Raw genomic sequence first — 22234 nt, 5'->3', positions numbered from 1 at the left:
GCGATATCTTTGTATCGCATTTAATAATAAATCTATTAATAATTTAGGGTAACTTTTATTTTGATATCTGCGCAGATTTATCACACTTCTGGAATTACATATTCATTCATGATTGCGCGTGCATCACTAATTTATAATTACAGCGATATTCCATTTATGTCGATTATATATTTTATAAGGTAATTTTAGCACTTCCCATGCAGTAATGTAAATGTTTCTTAAAGTAATTGGCGTAATGGAAACAAGATACATATTTTTTTTTAGTTATGACTCATTCTCCTGCTACAACGTATATGTATGTATGTATATAGAGACCGTGCACACCAACACAATGATAGCGAAGTGTCAATGTATAACTGTATACGTATAAATAAATTACACTCAAAAATACACTCAAAAACTGCGAAAATGGACCGATAGTTTGCGCTGATAGTATGCATATACATTCTTATCTCACTGTCATTGGGCTAGTGTGCACGGTCTCTATAGGGACCGTGTACATCAACACAATGACAGTGAGATGAGAATGTATATGCATACTATCAGCGCAAACTATCGGTCAATTTTCGCAGTTTTTGAGTGTAATTTATTTATACGTATATAGTTACACATTGACACTTTTCTATCATTGTGTTGATGTGCACGGTCCCTATACAATGGCTAATTTATTCAACTCGTTCAAAGATCATGCGATGTCGTGCGTGACGTAGGTGCTTAAACCAAATGAAAAAAGCTGGTCTCACTGCCTCAGTTATTCGTAACACGGGACGTAGTAAATGAATATTACTACACTACTGAACAAGCTTGAAGCCCAAGCAAATCAATTTCGCATGTGTAATGTTAGAGACCTGAGTTGGCAAAAGCTTTGGAAGGACAATCTAATTGATGTATCTGATGATCTTGCGGTGTCATTTTCCAAGTTGCGAAGGTTAGGATGACTAACGTGAAAGGCCCTGCGAAGAATACGCGTGTCCGATGATGCAGATAAAATGAGGGGAAAAAAGGGAGAGAGGGAGGGAAGGAAAGGGAAAATTTGCACCTGGCAGGTACGGTAAGTTTTGGCTCACGCCTAGAAGGCTTTGTTGCAGGCCGACACGGACGAAGACCACTCGCTCGATGGTCCATTTCTTACAGCCTGGGTCGTCCGCCGGTGCGCCGGTCATCGTCGTCTCATTCTTTCCCTCTCTCTCTATTCTCCCCCCACCACTTGGCCAAAGTAACGAAAATTCTAGAGAAATCGGTGTCCCTCCTCTATAGAAACTGAACTAACCTATAAAAACGCTATTGTGCTTCTTGTAGATTCTACAGGCTTTTGCCAGAAAGCTATACTCCTAGCTTCTTTAGATATTGACTTCCGCGCGTATTTTCTAGTTTCATTGGAGTTTAATGCTGATTGCCAGAGGTGTACCAGGTGTCACAGACACGGCACGACAGCCTGCTGGACGAATCGCTCGTGACTAGCGCTCTTTCAGAAATTTATTTACGGCGCGCGGTCCAATCAAATCCGGATCGCTGCCTTAACTGCCTTGAATGCGTGTGAACAAAGTTTTGGGTGTGTGCATGTGTGTGTTATTGGGTGGGAATAGCAGGGAGGGGGTGAATGGAAACTTGGCGCGATCGATCGATATGCTGTGCAACTTCTATTCCACGCTTTGGAACTTTATTTAGGTCGTCCGATGCATTGAATGATCCTTTAATTCGCATCCCTGGCAAATTCATCATTTATTTCAGTATCAGCCAAGTGTGGGTAATGCAGAGTATATGTGAATAAAAAACATTGCAACAGAGAGTAGAGACGAGATGAGATGGCAGTCTGCTTATCAACTTTCTCAATTCCCCCGAGTTTTTAGACGTAATTATGTCCATGAGCATACTTGGTCTAGAGATAGCGACTATATTTAATAATTGATGTAAATCTCATACATTTTGTCAAAATACTGGCTGCAAGAAGTCTCGTTGGCTATTCGATATTTGAGAAATGTCTAGTGCGCCCTACCGTGGCCCACTTTGCTACTAGTAAATTTTAATTATAATACTTAGGACTGAGCAGAGTGAGTAGCTAACTTAACATCGAATCGTAGCTGCTTCTTGAAGAACAATTAACCTGGACCCTGATTAGTGCACGGTGCATTTATCTCAAACGGTGACAAAGGCTTCGTTATTTCCATAAATCTGCATGCACGGTGGAAGGGATGTTGCTACCATAACATCGACTGTTATTGTTGCCGTTGTTGTTCCTGGTAAAGTCCGTATATGCAGGTCCCTGTCCTGTATAGCGCGTACAGCGACCTCCGTGCCGTGCGACGAGAAGTAGAAGCATTCGTTAAGAGACTCGGTTCTCGGTGATTCTTCTTTTCTACCAGGTTTATCCCTTCCCCCCCCCCCCCCCTCCCTTCTCTTTCTCCCTTTCGTCGTGCTTCACCGAGTTTAAGAGCGCACCAAGAGCGACCTGGCCAAGTAGAGAAACGTGTCTCTGTGCGTGGGCCACTCATTTGAGACAATCCCATGCTACCCGTAAATCCCAGAATACTAATGACGCTCGTACAAAACCTGGACAATTCGTGCTTCTGTGTATCCTGACGCTCAACACTGCAAACTCACCGAGAGCAAATGAAGGGTTACGAGCAAAAGGTTGTAAGCGCACTTTTTTATTTCACGAAAAACGAGACAAGCGTACATAGCTGCACAGTTTAACGCTCAAACTTGTTGGTAGACAACCAATAAAAGCTCTATTCCTTTTTTTAAGAACCTTTATATTGCAGAAATAACAGTATTCTTTCCAGGAAATTCTCAACAATCCTCTGAAACAAAAAGAGTCATTTTACGATAAAAATATAACGTTAAACATTAATTCTAACCTTCAAAGAATCCAGTCGAGATCCTCAGAAACGATCAATGAAAATGTTAATAAGAGATAAATAAGATCCGATGTATGAATGCAGGAAGGAAAGTGGTAGTAGAGGTAGGGATTCCAATGAGAGTGAGTAATGTAGTATAATTTAATGGAGGAGCGAGGTTGCTAATAAGCTTGAAGAAAAATTTGCTTTCAGTCGGTGAAATAATGCGAAATGAGGTTTCGGAGGGAGTAAGCAGGTAGGTCTGTTTTCTTTTTTTTTGGTAGCTGCGAAGTTTGCAGTTTGGCATGGCAAGTTAGCAGGTTTGCCAGGTTACTTTGAAGGTGCCGTCGAGGTAAATGACGCGGCGGGGGCGGTAGAGACAAATAGAGAGGGGGGGGGGGAGGGGGGAGCAGGAAGGAAGGCTAAACGAAATAAGCAGCCAGTGCTGGACCATCGGACGCGTTTCATAAATTAGGAGGAACATGCCTCTTGGGAAGACAGACCCTCCGAAACTTGGTGCGGAAAACAGAAGACGTCCCGACGTACGAGCCGTTATGGCCGTAGGGGGAATACGATTGTTTCGTTCTGGCATACGTAAAAGGGTCTATGGAAGCGGAAGATCTCGCGAGGCCTGTAACGATATGCCGAATCGTGCTTTCCCGCAGAATCGTAACTGCCGCTCCCAGTGCCCAAGAATAATTATTACTTCCCTCACTGAACTTTTGCCCTGCGAGCCTTATACCTAATCCATGCAAAGTATTATTAGGATAATGCAAAGTAGCCCGGTGACCCTATATAGATACGAGAGAGAGAGAGAGAGAGAGAGGGAGAGGGAGATACTTATCCCTCTCTACACTCTAGACTCGCGATAACGCAATTCATAACCATTCATTATGATTTGTTTCCCTCGCACGATAAAGCCTTTATTAGATAATGCCGATCATAATTTCTCGTTATCTCCCAACTCTGTCTTGTTTTCGGCATTAAAGTAATTTGTTTCAATCATTTCGTGCGTATAACATAACCTATAATGCTGCCGAAACTAATATCGTTTTAAAATCACAAGGAGATTAATCTATCTTATCCGTGCCTCGAGTTATAATTCTTAGTCAAGTAGAGGTATATACACTTCCTTATTATGTTTATCGTTCGGCAAACTGACTACATTGCACCAAGTTTGCCCGAACTTCGACATTGAATTTCTGCCCTTGAATCCGTTCAGCCATAACCATCACGCTCGATCCACGATCATTGCAATTTCTCCACTATTACCCGACTCGACTGCTGAATTTGCTAAAATCTGCGTAGTTTGTCTTTTATACGACATCTCTTACTCATTGCACGCTTATATCCTCGATAAAGCAAATACGAGCAATCACGAAAGTTTAGTACAGTATGTACGACGCACTCGAAAATCTCAGAGAACAGATCCGAAAGGCAGCATTGGAATGTCTTAGACAGCTCCTTCGAATCTGATACAGCACTCCCCTGCAGTTTCGCAAAAAGTTCCCTCTGCCAAAGTTTTTCGCTCGCTTTTCGCCATCTCCAACTACTTTCTATCATCCGAACAAACGTTTTCACCTGCAATTTGAGAAAGGAATCGCGCAGATAAATCGTAGCATTTGCTTTCGCACAGTTGTCTTGCTCGCACTCGGTCAGATTGCTCGATGACGATGACACTGCCATATAGGAGCTGGCAATAAAGTCTCGCGATATCGTATTTGTATGCTTGCCTGTGTAGCTTCGTCCCATGCGATGAGGTTAAGTTGCGTGACGTCATTGATCATGGACGCATTAACGGTTTTAGGTTATGGATATCTAGAATCGATCCTGTTGCTGGCATAAATCGATTATAGTACGTATATATGCTATGTATACTGCAGACCGTCGCGAAATCCAATTTTACGAGGCTCGATCCCGACGGAGTGCATCGTTGTGGCACTGGGGTACGGATACGCGCAATACGCTACTCCCTGCCTGGCATGACGGGACGGAACCTGAAATTCCACAGGGATCTGCGAGCTTTTGGCGACTTAGCTAGGCAACGCCGCAGCAACCCCGCCCGCCTCTATTCTTGGAGTGGTAGTGCGCAGCTCCCTCTATCTGTGCGTGTGTGTGTATGTGTGTGTGTGTGCGTGCCAACACTGCCGAGCTTATGGGAAGGAGTGGGAGACGCGAAACTTCGCGGGTGTGAGTATGGCGTGTGATACGCTCAACGGCTACGGGCTAGCTAGAGTGGAGACTGGAGAGACGCCCGCATTCTCGCGCTCGCCAGGCCCTAACCTCTCCGTCCTCGACTTGGCCCCCCCATAATCCGGCCAGTCTACGCTTTTCAAAGCAATATCCTTCCTATACTTCCGTAAAACAGGAGAATGGCCAAGAGAAACGGGATAAGAATCGATCGTATCCCGCGTCAATTTTATACACTTGACAACTCTCCGTGCGTGACCTTCAACCTATTTCATTTTCAGACCCACCCACATATCTCTTTTTCTCTCCGACTAATCCAAATGGAAGAATTTCTTTATCGCAACTATCAGAAAATATACGGCCTACTTTAGCCCCCGATCCTTTGTCCGCGATCTTCTCTCCAATCTATTATATTCGCAAGGGAGAGGTGAAAAATGAGCTCGGGCTGGCAATTGGAATTTTTCTTGCTCGATTGTTTTCTGCTTGGTAATGACGAGCAAGCTCTTTTATTATCTTTAAATCCGGTCGAGAATGGATTGCCAGCGGACAAAATAGATGTATGTATACCAGTAGGCAGAATTTCGCGCCCAGGAAATAGTACAATGCGACGTCAATCCATGGCGAATGGAATAAAACCTGCAAAAATGCTTTTGGCTCGTTAGGTTTTTCGCCTCCACTCCGATACCGCTACCGCTATCAATTATCTTCCGATATGCCTATTGTGAGTATAGTATACCATAGTACGAGTTCACAATGCCCGTGGATAGGAAAAAGGGAGTTACAGGAAAGTAGGCTACTCTTCTTGCACGACAATTATTTTGGGCATGTGGATGCCATATGGAGAAAAAGAGCAACGAGAGCACTACGCGACTGTAGAAGGCGAAATGATTAACCGAAAGAGAAATGATGTTAATGGAAGGAAGGAGGTAGTTGGTAGAGTCCAGTCGATAGTGTGGGTAGAGACAAGCTTTGGCGCGATCGTATTTCAAAATATATGTATGTGCAACAGCGATATAGGCGACGGGCGTAAAATCGCGCGCGCACAATCAGTCACAGAGGAGTCTACGAATTGCGGTTGCGCCGGCCCTGGACAGAAGTGGGATCCGGTGGGGGCAAACTACTCCCCGCGGGCTTAAGGTGTAGCGGGGGGAGTAAAAGGGGATCTCGTCGGTGGCAAGAGGGGGGCACGCAACGTCATTTGTACATATACACGCTGCGTGTCTACCTTTTTTCTCTCTGTGTGCAAGCCGAGTGCAGGTGTGCTCTACGCGCGCGCGCGCGCTCGTGACTGTGTGTGTGTGTATGTGTAAATGTTCATGCGAGAGAAAGAACCGTGTGCACGCTAGCTCTCTCAAACTGACTGCTGCTGAAACATCAGGGCGTTGATGTAGTGGGGCGTTGGGTTGGTGTGTCCAGATGTGGGGAGGGGGAAGAGAGGCGAAGGCGAGAGTTGCACGATCCTCCGACAGCGGCAGCACCGTAGCCGTTGAGAGCGACGGAGAGACGCGGAAAGAGCAGTGTGCCGGGTGCGGAGCGACAAAGACGGCTGGATCGCGTAGTTCTCGGCTGTGGCGCCATCGCTGTGTGTTTTCTTGGCTTGGCCAGGCTCCCACCGTAAGGTTGCCCCCACGCGAAACCAGTTCGCCCTTCGTGCCACTGCGAAGTGGCTGCTGTTTTAGCCGTGTGTATACGTCTTTACGAGCTTCGTCGCGTCCTTTTCAGTTTCCTTACACCAATTTCACACTGTGTGCCAATCAGCGTCTCGTCGCACTAATCAGCCACTGTGCGCGATATATATCGTCGAATCTCTTGCTCGAGTGCACTCGTGAGAACTCCACACATGAGCAGTTGGAAGGTGCTCAGCTCGCATCAACATCGCTTATCAATCGAGACTTATCAAAGACACTGCTCTTCTATTTTAGTTATTGCTCGCGGCAGTGGCGATAATGAATTCGCGTGATCTTTCACGTTTTCTGAAATGACGCGATGAATCCTGCAAGATCCGACACTACTTTCCCCGCCCTGACGTATCGTCGCTCTTTCACTTTATTCGCGTCAAGTGTTGTTTTTCGGTGTGCCTGTCTAGTGTAAAGTTTTCTCGATCCATCGAAACGTCACGGGAATCATGGGTGATGTGCCAGGGCAAAGTGATCTCTCGCGAGAGCAGGATACAAGGAAAAGAAAGATTCACTTGGCGAGTACTCTACCGACTACGGTGAGAAATCAAAATTGTTTTTCGTTAGAAAGGAGAATTGTAGGTTTTTCGCAACAAGTATTTAGGCAAAAACGTTCGTGTACCATTGCTCATCGAGGAGAGGGAAGTTCTTCCCGTATTCAAAGTAAAACCGCATTCGTTGATAGTTGATAGCTGGTGGCGGTGGTGGTGTTGGTGGTGGTGGTGGAGCATAAGATCGTAAAAAGCTACAAGCGATAAGCTTGTATACTTACGACGACGCAATGAAGGAAGGAGGTAAAAAGAGCTGGTGGAATACGTTGCGGTTTTCCGCAAGGAAGGGTTGCCTTCTATAAACGGCAAAAAGAATAAAAGTAATACCACCTACCATCTGTTTTCCTATATTTTTATCCGTCCATCAGGCTGGCGTTGCTGCTGCCACTAGTGCCACTAGTCCTATCCTCCTATTCTCCTCTCAGCCCTTAGCACTTGAACCTACTTGTCTCTCGGTTGTTCGTGCATCATTTATCCTCCCTTTTCTTGGCCTCCTTGTTCCCGTTGGCCTCTGCGCTTGAAACTTAAAAATCGGGTCGGGTCGACGGAGTGAGAGAGCGAGTTTCGCGGTGGTTGAGAAGGAGAAAAAAACGGAAACGCGGCTCAGGAAAGGCATACGAGGTATTGTGCAAGCTTTTGCTCGCTCTCCTCGTCTTTTTATTTGCTTGCCTCGCTTCGCTCGTCCGTCCTTCTCTCTCACCTTGCGCCTCGCCTCCTGTGTGCAGACTTACAGTGTATGTGTGGACCTGTTCATCTTGCATCCTTTCTTGACCCCGAAGGAAGGCAGGCAACGACAACAACGTCTGGCAGCCCGGTGAATTGAAACGTGCACGCGTTGTCTCTTTCAATGTATACCATACCAACTGCAAAGCTGGTCGAGTGTGATTGAATCACGGACGTGCATGGTATAGCAGAGGCAAACAAGCATACGCCCATGTGTACTATCTCTCTCTCTCTCTCTCTCTCTCATGGCAACGGATTAAAGCCGTAGAGAACGAACGGTATAGTTACACAAGGTGTACCGTGCACGGTCATGGCAACGTCGGTCGGCGAACAGTCGCTGATGTTGTTTACAATTTCTGTGAAATTGAGACTGAGACGCGTCGTCACGGATTCACTCTGGGCTCGCTGAAAACTGATTACCGTTCGCACTTGGACTGGCAGTTTCTACCACTCGCTTATCTCTATGAACAGAGTTCACTCTCTTAACCGTTGCAACATCAGCTTCTTTCACGCCTTTTGTCCAGCTTTATAGTCGATTGCCGTGACAAAAAGCGCCATGAAACGGCGAATGATCTGGCCCGGCTAATGGTCTATGATAATTGTGACAATAGAACGGCGCAAGTTGCGAGCTGGAAGATGCTCGCAAAGTTGATCACTGCGCTGTGTAGAGGCAGACTGTTGCAACGAGATGTGTCAGGGAATATTCATTGAGACAAAGCGAAGAAACTGCGGCGTTAAAAGTGGCATGCCTGTGCAGAATGATCGCATCGCGATTCAATCGCAGTATGCACTCGAGGTCCTCTCGTTTACACCGCTGTGTTTTACGAGAATTGAAATTCCCGCTCGGACCTCGATCGTCATTACTGTCACAGGCTTATCCGATTATAATGATATTTAATACAAAAGATACATATTAATTTAACGCGTAATTATGTATGCTCGTGCTCCATCCGTCAGTGGATGCGGGAAAGTGAGCGAAAGCCAGCTCGGCATTAGCTCGCTGATTTACACAATTCCATATGTATTCGCATTACTGTAATCGCTCTGATACGGATTTCAATCCCCATTGTAATTTCCGCATGGGCCGGCAGCTTTTCACCTACGGAACACACTCGTTTTCCGCATCTTCGGCTTCGGCAGCAGCACGGCTAGCCTGGTACATACGTATACCCGTGTACCTAGGAGCAAAAAACTTGACCCGACGAGTCAAATTAAAAGGTTATTTTGCTCTAGCCGTGCTGCACGCTTCGCGTGATAATTTAATTATTCGTGGAGCGCGAGCTACAAATACGAAAGCTTTACTCCGGGGATTAAGCGCGTTACTTATTGTGCAACCCGGTTTGCAGCAAAGTAGCATGACAGAGTCTAATATAATAAGTCAAGTAATTCGAGAGGAGGAGTAGTACCGAGAAAAATCAGGAATGTGTTTGCGAGATTAAATCTTTTATTCGAGACGCACGTATGCATTCACGCGCTACGTCTTCTCCCGACGCGACGTTCGATTCGATGCAAGCTTTTCGCCCGCGCGGTAAATCTCTCTTAGAATTCTACGTAGACTCTATTTTCTTAAATGGCTCGAGTGTAAGGTGAAACTTTTTCAACGCCGCTTTGCGAGAGACGGCGGAAGAAAGAGCAAAGAAAAACGCGTTGAGCCATAACAGCGCGCGGTGTATATATATATATATATATATATATATATAAGTCTGGCCACGAGCCTTTCCAATCTATTAAAAGTCATTTTGAAAAATATCACTGTACCACCGCCTCTCCAATTGCTATAAAGCCTTTTCCCATATTCGTGAATCGGGAAATTATTGCTGTTCCTGTGGTAACGATAATTTACGGCTTTATGATCATTTATTCAAACGGTGTCGTCTGCATTTCTCCATGCTGGATGTTCTTTACGACGCTAAGGATTCCACTTTGGAAGTTAATATAATTGAAACGGATAAAATATCACTTCGTCGAGTCTAGTTCTCGATATCTGGTAAGGAGTAGCGAGAGTGGTGAAGCAAGATAGAGAGAGAGAGAGAGAGAGAGAGAGAGAGAAACTGGGTGGAATAAGAGGGCATGGCGTGGTATGGCGCAAGACAGCCAACCTACGTGCCGAAGTGTGCTCCTCGACGAGGACACACCAGACTGGTGGTACCATTCCCCCTTCCTCCCTCATAAACACCATTCTTCCCGTTTTCTTTCTCCTCCACCCTGGGTCCACCCGGCCCTCCTCTTCGGATCGCTGGTAGCGACGACGACGAGGACGCCGCGCTGCAAGGTCCTTCCTGAGGAGAGCATCGGGCAAAAGCAACTATACCAACCGGGACCACAACTACGTCGAACAATAATTATTGTGCCACGAACCGACGACTCGAATCCAGATACCCGATACTCTCCATTGGCAGACGTCCACGCCCTCGCACACCCGAGTCCCCGGCTCGCTTGGTTCTGCCTCGATCCGACCCCCGACCCTCCAACGAAAATGTCAAGAGCAACCGAATTCGAGTACCCCCCCCCCCCCCCCTGCCTCAGCAACAGCAGCACAGTGACATCGATTCGATACCGATTTCCGAGTGTCACTGAAATCTGCCACTCACACACACAATGACACAAGGCGTGCCATTATTTTTCCCCGAGGAATACACTTGTATACACAATTGTAAATACGTCTTGTGTGTGTGCGTGTGTGTGTACAGAGAGATGTACGAACACACATACCATGACAACAACATCCACTCGAAGATATAGATTTCTTGTACCTTCGGTATCACGTGATTCGTGGTTTCGTCGCCGGAAAGACATTGTCCACGAAACGCGCGCTTCTTTTTTCTTCTTTCAGACGAAGGACAACGCGATCCATTGTATACTTCCACCGCAGATACCATCTCCTCCAACGAATGTGGATGCGGAGTACAACAACGCTTCCTGCAGATTTAAAATGGTTTTCCTTTATTGAGAGCTTTTCTTAATGACAGAGGTAAATATTTTTTGGAAAGAGAGCGAGAAACGCGCGCAGAGGCAAAAGAGTAATACTCGAAGAGATCAAGTTGAACCGTTTCCAAGGTATTACACTCTTTTAGTTTTACCGATACATCTCTCTCTCTCTCTCTCTCTCTCTCTCTCTCTCTACCTTTTTCTTTGGCGCAAAAATTTTATTTCCTTCGATTTTCATATTTCTTTGGTCTTGCTTCGCAGTTTAAAGAGAGGAGGTCTTATATCGAGTAAAAGCGTAGTTGAAAAATTTGAATAGCTGACTGTTCGAGCTCATAAATCCAGAACAATTTCACGATAAAGGGATTTACTTCCTTTTTCTTCCTTCTCTATCGACATTTTTTAAGTCTCAGACGTTTAAATGTGCTGTCCTTTACAGAGACGCTATTTAGGCGCAAGAATTGGCGCTCTGATCATTTTTACTGCCTTCTTTTTTTATTTCAGGTAAATTTATTGGAAATTCGTGTAATCGGATGAGAACGAGGCGTAACGATCCAGCGAAATATTGCCGAGTGTAACGGTGTTACGAGATTTGTCAGAGTGTACGGACAGTGGTGCTCTGATGGAAAAAAGAAGAAGACGTTTATTTGATACCGAGATGTGTGGCGAAAAAAATGTTTGCTCTGCCTCCTCCTCCTTCGCTCGGAGATTTAAACCCAGCATCGTATATATCGCTGCTGCTGCCTGTAATCCTATCTGATTAAAGGTGGAGCGTGTGCAGGGTGCCCTTGTAATCTTGGATAAAGCGTATTTCGATAAACGAGCTTCCAGCGGTATGGATGAATAGTGTAAAAAAGCTTTTGGAAGAATAAAAGAGATTCTCAGCATCAGGAATCTCGCGTGGGAGGGTCTTTCCAGCTGTTGTGCAGCAAGAAGAGGTTAAATTGCGGAATGACCGATGGACGTGCCATGTACGGACGGACGGACGGCTAAAATCCACCCATATATACAACGCATGCCGCTACGTGGCTTTTGCTGGCTGATGCCGGGTCTGTCCGAGTCTGATGTTTGGGCCAACGCGTTCCGCGTCCTTCCTTATAGCCTCTCTTTTTCAAAGCAACCATATAGCTATTCCCCTGTCTGTCTAGACCCCTCCCCCTCCTCGGTATCCACTTTCCGCGCGCACCCAGTTTATCCTTCTTCTCTCCTTTTACTTTCTCTCCACCCCTTTGCCCTGTTATGTACTTCCAAGTGGATGCTTTTATGGTGAGCGCATGCCATCCCGAGAGCTCATTAATATTTTCAGGATATAGGTACGTGGCTCCTTTGACCTTTCACAAAACTCCTCTATACTCCTATACATGCGCGCGTAAGAATCTCAATGAAAACATAACGATATACACACTTATACACTTACCACACTTGCATATACGCCTAGTGTACGCGTCAGCAGTGCTAAAAGCAGTGCAAAGGGGCTTGAGAAGTGTCCAAAGTTCAGAAAGATTTTACAGTTTCTGAGCTGAGAAATACGTTTGAATTTTTGTCCGAGTTATTGTCTACGAGTTGTACGTGAAATATTCTTTGTAACTATTAAAGTATTTTAATAAAAAATATTCTTTGTTTTTATTTATTTATATATGAATTCGATAAGACTGCGGATCGTATACAGGGTGTGGCACTTGAGACGCCCCAGAACATAAGTGCAAAAACACTCGTATTTCTTTAATTATAAGAGATGTTCAATTTTTGCATGTGATTTTTCTGGAAGCAAATAACGAGAGGCTTCGAAAAGGTTCTGTGCATAAATTGAATATCTTTTATAATTAAAGAAATACGAGTGTTTTTGCACTTACGTTCTGGGGCGTCTCAAGTGCCACACCCTGTGTATTATTTTGGCTATTTTGTCAAGAGACACGATAGCGTCTCGACGGATAAGTCATTTTAAAAAATGCCAAGGCACTACTCTCTTTTACACGAAGTCTGACCATACTATACCTGATTTATAGTTTTGAAGATATATTTTAAAACTAACTTGTTTGATTATAAATCAAATATTACTTTCATGGTATAATGTTGATATAATCTTCAGATCGAGACCACAAATGTTCTAATCGGTTGACGCAATGATGAGATATCGTGTTTGCGTTGTCAAAAGTCGCTACTTCTGTCATACTAAAATTTTCCAGTGTTCAGTGTCCAGTTTATCGTTTCCTCACTCTTAACGCATTTTTCCTTTCTTTCTTATACTATTTCTACGCGACGACTAGTGACAGCTAGAACTGAGAGAGCTCCGAGAGTTTGTTTACTATTTGACAGCGTGATTCTTTTTCGCGTTTAATTTATTAATAAACTTCACTACGGAATATAAATAAATGTAGTAAACTTTATGACAAAATTATAACATTTGTGTATATAATAGTTTTACAAAGTTTAGTGGAATAGTACATTTGTTGACAAGGTGTCTTCGATAAATTTCTATTTTAGTTGCATAAATTAACAAGAACAATCGTCTAGGAACAATACCAAAAATATAAACCGAGTGTAGAATAGCTGAGTTAAAGCGAAATAGTCGAATGTTGAGATAAACAAAAATTACTGTGTAAATATTGCATGAGTTATATAATCATAGTTATCGGATCGTGTGAAGTCTCTTATTTAAATCTTGATCAATAAATAACAGCATTATAAGCAGTATGCAACGTATCAAAAATTTGCTCTACGAATCTATATCTGAATTATTAAACAGATTGTGATCTTCGACTGCTTGCGGAGAGAGTGCATGAAACATATATTTTCAGATGAGTATTTCATTATCGTTAAACAGATATAAAATGCAACGAAGCACGATTCTTTGTGGACTACTTTTAATTACACACAAGTACTTTTAATCATGGAGAATGTTAACTGGTAAGATCATCATAATACAGCTGAACATGCAAAGATACGATAGCAATTAAGGTAATATCATTAATCATTTATCATTAATCATAGAAGGAGATAAAAATACCACTTTTTAAAGAGAATGTTCACTTCAGCTCTTCACTGTATACCTATATATCTCTCAACCTGCGAATCCACACACCTCGCAGTGCGTCGTTGCAAAAAGAACACATTTTCAAGTGTATTAAAAATGACCATGACTAAATCACAGAACTTGCATAAAAAAAATAATTTAAAACGAGTCAGCTGTATCTAAAAAAAAAAAACCAAAACTTCAACAAACACAACCTTTATACGTTCTTTAAATCAGCACGCTAAAATTACAAGAAAAGAGCAATAAATTCAGCGTCAACAAAGGTAGAGGAAACTACACCGTTATCATTAACTTAACTATCCGAGCTCGCGTAATCCGGAAAGAAAGGCGGTCTTTTCCCGTTGTAACTCTAGAAGGGCAAATTTATTTGTTTGATCCTTCAAGAATCTTTACTCCGGAGTATCTCGTTGCTGCCATGTCAGCGCGTGTATCTTAATGTCTTCGACTGTATTGCCGCTTTGTGAGCGAAACGAGCGAACAGTATCTGATGCTTCGATCTCTCGCCACAGATGTCCCACAGCGTTATTATTCTTCTTTTTCTCTGCGACCGCCGCGTCTCGTCCCTTCTCTATTTCGGCATCAAGGTGGAAAATGTTTTCTATGTGGCGAAGGATGGGGGGGGGGGGGGGGGCGGGGGGAGGGGTGCAAAGAGGTCGAAAAAGGTGAAATAAAATTCTGTTGAGTTTTGAGTCAGTCTTGTATATATATATAGGTATATAACAGGGCGGTGTAATATGTGCGAGGAGGATGAAGCACACTGGGCAGGCTGCAAACGCTGGCCTCGCGAACGATCCATGCGGCCAGCGTATATAGCGTCCTCCAACTAGGCGTTCCTTCCTATACCATAGAGTTCAATAAAGGGTCTCTCCCTGACCGGCACATATCTCAGTGTTCCGTTGGCCACCTGTCTCCCTTAGTCCTCCTCCGGCCTCTCGACACCACCGACTGATTGCTAGCATATGCCTCGCACCTCTTCACCCCCTCCCTCTTCTATCTAGCTTCCACAACACCAAAGCCGGTTCTTAACAATTTTGGCATGAATCCCTGGTGGCAATTCGCCCATTCCTCAACGTCCTTTTCGACCGGCTACGACGCGTCCTCCTAGAGTATATAAGAGACGAGAGACAGTTAATACAGTTAATAGAGAATTTTTCTCCTTTTTCTCTATTTCTCTCTCTCTCCCTCAGTTCATCCCTTCAATTGTAAATTATAGAGCTGGGATTTTGCGGGAATTGCTACGATAAGATCCGAGGACTTTTCGGTAGACCATAATTACATTAGAGAGGCGAGACGCTGGCTGCCGCGAATGACTATGAAATTAAATTGAAACCTTCCGGCTTAAGTTTTTATTCCCTTTGTTAGCGCAGGAATAATCATCCCTTGATCCTTCATTATATCAATGCATTTTTCCTTACTTTGATGATAATACCGTATAGCCCTGTGGCCGGCGCTTCTCTGGAAAAGGAAAATTCTTTTGATAAACTTTTCATTCGTACCCTTCTAGCCAGTTGAATTCAGTTAAAAGTTTTGGACGTTCGCCGGTTATCCTTATGATAGGACTCGTACGTTTCCAATTTGCGTGAAATTTCACCTTCAAGTAATTTTCTTTAATGGGCCCGTGAAGTCAAATACCTTGAGGTTCGCGCGAGGATCAAACGGTCCGAACAGAATGTTTCTGTGAAACGAAGGCTGCTCGCTGGCCTTATTTAATTAAAACTTCCCGCCGATTCTTTTCTTCTTCCAAACATTTAGCTACATCGTGTGCTCTTCTCGCTTCTCCCTAGTTTTTACTACAAAGCGTATATATATACGAATGAGGAAAATCTTAGGGACTGCTCTACTTTTTTCGTAGATGTGATTTGGCTAAACTAAGAGGGTTTTGTCATCATTTTCCACATGAGAACCACTGAACCAAAGATGTATTAATTCTTATTGGGGTTTTCTTAAATTATTGTGGATTCGGATTGATTTGGTACGTCTGTGGTATGAACAGTATCATTTTTGGGTTGAAAGATAAAATGAGGATTATATTGGCTTATTATGCAGTTTTCATGTAGGAATCGGGAGAGGTATAATCTTCGGGCTCAAGTAAAATGCGGTGTACAGTTAAGAAGTGAAACTAGAAAATCTTCATCAGGCCCTTGCAAAAATTACAAGTAATTATTTGCTCGAGGAATATCCTATGGTTCATAAGGATCTGATTTAGATTAATAGGGTTTTATTTGTATGATTTTCCTAATCAGGACTATATAGGATATTTTAGATATATTAATGTTTGTTGGTTATTTACAAAAAGTATTATTGGTTTGGATTGATATAGTACGTTTGTAATATGTAATATCATCATTTTTAGGTTAAAGGACGAAACGAGGATTATATTGGCTTATTATGCAGTTTTCATGGGCCGTTCCACGTCAAAACAGACAGATTTCGGAGTACAACACCGATTTTTTTCTTAAAAATATGTGTTAATATATAAGAAAATACAAGACTTTTGGCGCTAGTTTGAGTCAAAAATCTTTTTTCGTTTCGGAGATACGAGCTGTCAAAGTTTGCAGTTTTACCGTTTTTGGTAAAAACACGTAATCTTTAAAAATTTATATCTCCTAAACGAATAAAGATAGAAGACTCTGGCTGGAACGAGTGTACTCAGAAAGAATCATACTTTATTAGAAAAATATAAAAAAAGACAGTTTGTTTTAATTGGTTAAAACTATTAACAATTAAAATAAACATTTGAATTAACAAATGTGTTGTCATGCTCTGACAATTATAAAAAAATATCAGGAATGTTCCTTGGAATGTCCTCTACAAAGAAAAAAATTAAAACGCATATACTCTCTTGGTGTTCATAGTAAAAAAAATTATTTTATCACGACGCGCACGGCCAGAAGCGTCGTTCGAGCGGCGTAAACCGGTGAAGCGCATGCGTAACTGAGCGCGACTAGTCTCTACATGTCGGAATCCATCAATCTATGAATAATGCGAGTTAATAACATGTTTTAATTGTTTGTTTATGTTTTTATAACTATTATAAATTAACAATATATTTATTATTATTCTGCTTTATAAGCAGTCGTTATTTATTTACAAAATAATTAGCAATAAGACATTTGAACATGGCATTGAATATACAAATTATATACTAATTTATATTTACATATTTTATTAAATTATGGCAGAAGAAAATATTATGAATATGAAATTTCTGTACTGAAAATATTTAACAAACTTTAACAATTGTATAATTATCTGATTGAGGAAAAGCTTTAGTTTGTAATTGTGTCTTTGAATCTATCGTTAAAAATGCACGATAATTTCTAGTTCCTTTAACTATTTTTACTTTTCAAAAAAATCTCGTTTAAATTATTTTAATGCTTATTAAAACACTTCGTACGAGATTTTTTTGAAAAGTGAAAATAGTTAAAGTAACTTGAAATTATCGTGCATTTTTAACGATAGATTCAAAGACACAATTACAAACTAAAGCTTTTCCTCGATCAGATAATTAATACAATTGTTAAAGTTTGTTAAATATTTTCAGTACAGAAATTTCATATTCATAATATTTTCTTCTGCCATAATTTAATAAAATATGTAAATATAAATTAGTATATAATTTGTATATTCAATGCCATGTTCAAATGTCTTATTGCTAATTATTTTGTAAATAGATAACGACTGCTTATAAAGCAGAATAATAATAAATATATTGTTAATTTATAACAGTTATAAAAACATAAACAAACAATTAAAACATGTTATTAACTCGCATTATTCATAGATTGATGGATTCCGACATGTAGAGACTAGTCGCGCTCAGTTACGCATGCGCTTCACCGGTTTACGCCGCTCGAACGACGCTTCTGGCCGAGCGCGTCGTGATAAAATATTTTTTTTCACTATGAACACCAAGAGAGTATACGCGTTTTAATTTTTTTCTTTGTAGAGGACATTCCAAGGAACATTCCTGATATTTTTTTATAATTGTCAGAGCATGACAACACATTTGTTAATTCAAATGTTTATTTTAATTGTTAATAGTTTTAACCAATTAAAACAAACTGTCTTTTTTTATATTTTTCTAATAAAGTATGATTCTTTCTGAGTACACTCGTTCCAGCCAGAGTCTTCTATCTTTATTCGTTTAGGAGATATAAATTTTTAAAGATTACGTGTTTTTACCAAAAACAGTAAAACTGCAAACTTTGACAGCTCGTATCTCCGAAACGAAAAAAGATTTTTGACTCAAACTAGCGCCAAAAGTCTTGTATTTTCTTATATATTAACACATATTTTTAAGAAAAAAATCGGTGTTGTACTCCGAAATCTGTCTGTTTTGACGTGGAATGGCCCTCATGTAAGGCTCAGGCAAGGTATAATCTTCGGGCTCATACAAAATGCGGTGTACAGATACTTACGTATAGCCAGAATATCCTTATCAAGCCCTTATAGAAATCACGAGTAAATTTCAACTCGGTGAATGTCCTACGTCTCTTAAAGATCTAAAACTTGTCTAAAATAAAACTGTCCTTGTTATGACTTTCCAAATCAGAAGCAAATTATTTAAGATAAATAAAACTTTATTAATTTCTTCTACAAGAGTATTGTCAACTTGAATTGATCTAGTACATTTATACGCAATAGTATAATTTTCAGGTTAAAGGTAAAAATCAGTATTATATTAATTTATAACATAATTTGCATACAGGACCCATATCAATCATTATCTCCAACCTATAAAACTCCGAGTATCGCTATTTCCAAGGTCACAAGATTAATTCCTTGTATCCATCACCGGAGAATCCTTACGAGGCCCTCATAGGACTCCCAAATGCAATTTCTACCACACGTGCAATACTATATAATATTTTATTAGACACACACATATAGGAAGGGACTGTAAATTGCAGGTCTGATCCCAAAACGTCATTCGTGACGCAGTGTTCGAAAGCTCTCTCTCCAAGCGTGCGTGACCTAATATATAAGCCTAATAGGTGCGTCCCGCGTTCATGGCACATTTGCTGGAATTCCCGCATGCTTAGCAACCTGATGTATGTACGTGCTTTCGCGTCCCTTTTCTATTCGCGTCATTGCGCTTCAACTATGATTCTGTCGCTTTAAACCTCGCGAAAGCACGCAAAATTAGAGTTTGGCCGCGTTCCAGCGTAACGACTTCATCGTTTGCACCGTCCGGAAGAAAATATCGGCGCAGACATTACTCTTAACAAGGTGCCAGTGGTATATATCTTCGACAATTATGTCGTTTGCCCCCCCCCCCCCCCCCTCCTCCTCCTCCACTCTTCGTCCCTCCGGACGAGAATTTCGCTCCCGCTTGCTGCCGACGACGTTGCATACTGCCCGTACGTGACTGGGAATCGTATATGCGCATTTCCACCGAGAACCAAGCACCGAGTGTCGAGAACTGAAAAAATTTCTTTATTAGTCAGTAGGGTATGCAGAGTTACGTACTTAATACTACCACTGGTATTAGCGGGACGTTTTATCACCCTTACCGTTTCTTTCCAACTACGACTCTCTTCTTTTCATTCTCTCTAGTTATATTCTTTCGTTTTAGTCCGTATATTATCGAAGGTTGGATGGAAGAGCTTGAAAAGTGTGTCACACGCTTCTTTTAAGCGAAGATGCACTTTGGTTTCTCTCAAATTTTGTACAATTGTGAATTTTTTTAATTTTCGAAAATTTTATACGTTACTCCGTAAAGTTTGAAGAGTTACGTATGTAATACTATCTGTGGTATTAATGAAACATTTAATTACTCTTACCGTTTTTTTCCAAGTACGATTGTTAAATTCTTTTCATTTTCTCTTTACCTTCTTCCATTTTAGTCAATATATTATTGAAGATTCGATAGAGAAGCTTGATGAACGTGTTATATACATTTCCTTTGAATGAAAAATATGCACTTTGGTTCCTTTTTAATATTCTACAATTGGAAATTTCAAAAATTTTCGAAAATTTATATATTGAAGAGTTACATATAACTATATATATATATATATATATATATATAGCCCTGCAACTGGTATTACTAAACAATTTTATCATCAACATTGTTCATTTCGAACAACGACAATTTTTTTCTTCTCTTTACCTTTTTCTTCCATTTTAGCTCCTGTTATTGAAAATTTAATGTAAAATCTTGACAGCCATGTCGTACACGTTTCATTTATATGAAAAAGATGTACTTCATAATTTTCCCTTAATATATAGAGACCGTGCACACCAACACAATGATAGCGAAGTGTCAATGTATAACTGTATACGTATAAATAAATTACACTCAAAAACTGCGAAAATTGACCGATAGTTTGCGCTGATAGTATGCATATACATCAATATACATTCTTATCTCACTGTCATTGTGCTCTAGTGTGCACGGTCTCTATAGCAAAATTGCAAATTTCGAAAAGCGTCAAACAATTTTTTTATCACTCAACATAATTACCAATTTAAAACTATCACTAGTATCACCAAACGAACTCAACCTAAATCGTCCTTTCGAGAACTACAACTATCTTGTCCTTGCCACTCCCCCACCTTCTTCCTTCATTTTAGCTAATATATTATCGAAGATCCACTCGAAAATGTTGAACATTTTCTCCAATTTCATTTGAATGAAATCGATGCACTTCGGATCTCCCTTAATACAGCGCAATCTCGACTTTGAAAGAGTTTCAATTTGGAGTGGAGCAATCAAGATAACGAGTGTCCAAATTGGTTTAATATCACATTTCATATTATATTCGTTTCTACTTTCGCTCGTTTTTCCCTTTATCGTCCGATCGTCGAGGTAGCGTACCGAGCGCGGCGCGGTCCGCTCGATCGTTTCAGAAAACAAGCAGCGTATCAGCGACGCGATAAACGTAACCGTGAATATCGCCTAACGAAGCTAACCGATAGAGGATAGAGGTAAAGAGGCGAGCTTTGCCTAGCTAAACTGTAAGCCGACTATGAGAGAAAGAGGGATTATAGGCGAGACCAAGTTTACGAGTCACGTGCGTTAGCCAGCAGCCAGCACAAGTGCAGGAATGGCGTGGTGTGTCGTGCTGGGCACACTGTGTATATATATATATATATATATATATATATATATATATAGTCGCTATAGCGCGGCATAACATAACGGCGGAGTTGAAATTCTTGGCGTTATACGAACAATTTTACGATAGCGAGTGATGAAGAAGTGGCCACTGCTGCAGCCGCGACCGTAACGGCAATGAAAGTTCGCGCTGGCGCTATGTTGGCTTTTTACTGCGGCAACGTTTCTCTATGTTTCATCTGGCCTGCTGCAGCTTCTTCCCAACTACGGATCGCCATTGTTCCCAGCAGTCGACATCCTGCTCACCGTTCCACTGCTACACATTGCTTTCCATTTACGTGGATCGTTCCTGGAAAACTTCTAGCAAGCTTTATATCTGCGTTTACAAGACCCCCACTCCACGCTGCCCCCCCCCCACTCCTCTCCGTCGCACAACGGTGCTGCTCTCCCCCCCCCCCCCCCCTCTCCACCACTCACGCTCCTTTCTATTCAGACTTCTTGTCTCGCAGTTCTTGCGTCCCGGCACAAACGTCGCGTCGTCTCCTCCGCGATATATCGCTGCCAATTATTTATCCATTTCGATGTAAATACCAACGATATATCGTTATCCTCCTCATTCTTTACCTCGCGAGCCCATTAAATTTACTACGACTCTTACTCTTATTTCCCACTCTTACGCGACGCGCATTTAGAAAACGATGATAGCTCTATAGAAGCTCTGCTTTATTTACAAATTAATCGCGCTAGCCTTCCCTCGAGCCTGCAGATACGCGTGGCTAAACGTGTATTTACCGTGCTGCTAGAGTTTTCGCTTTTATATTGCTCGCTGATCTCTCCCAAGAGAAGAAAACAGTTTAGCGTTTCCAAGAGCTGTATTATCACTTTTTTCCTCTCGATAAAAGTCTAACTGGCTTTTCATTATTAGCAAACGTGCGCGTCCCTTGCGATTTATTTGGTTTGTTTACTTTTTTTTCGCGTAGCTTCAGGATTTACTTGGAAAGGGGAATAAATATTTTGTGCAAGTATTCTTATTTAATTGTTCGAGAAATGTAAATATTTCTTTGTGTCACGGTGATTTCTTTCGTCAGTGCTGGCTGGTGCGTTGCGAGGTGTGCATATATATACATACATCAGTGTGGCTATCGCTGGCTCTCACGAATTCCATCTCGCGCGGACGACTATGCAGTTTTCTCGTCGATTTGCGCTTTTTACGTTGGCCCGGTAATTTATCCGAC

At 41.8% G+C, this 22234-nt stretch overlaps 1 protein-coding gene across 2 annotated transcripts in view; it reads left to right on the top strand.

Moving 5' to 3' along the window:
* Positions 1–6494: 6494 nt before the first annotated feature.
* Positions 6495–22234, top strand: part of LOC136782019 (carboxypeptidase N subunit 2-like) — a 118942-nt gene continuing 103202 nt past the window's right edge. For both annotated transcript variants that reach the window (XM_066741139.1, XM_066741130.1), the window contains exon 1: positions 6495–7242. In XM_066741139.1, the coding sequence (XP_066597236.1) occupies positions 7153–7242 (90 nt within the window). In that variant the 5' untranslated portion in view covers positions 6495–7152. The remainder of the gene's footprint in view (positions 7243–22234) is intronic.

This window comes from Prorops nasuta, unplaced genomic scaffold (assembly GCF_024137725.1).
Source record: "Prorops nasuta isolate Cenicafe-Biocafe unplaced genomic scaffold, Cenicafe_Pnas_1.2 PNAS00002, whole genome shotgun sequence".
Taxonomy (NCBI): Eukaryota; Metazoa; Arthropoda; class Insecta; order Hymenoptera; family Bethylidae; genus Prorops; species Prorops nasuta.
Note: the sequence above shows the minus strand (reverse complement) of the source record. Positions and strands in the feature narration are given on the sequence as shown.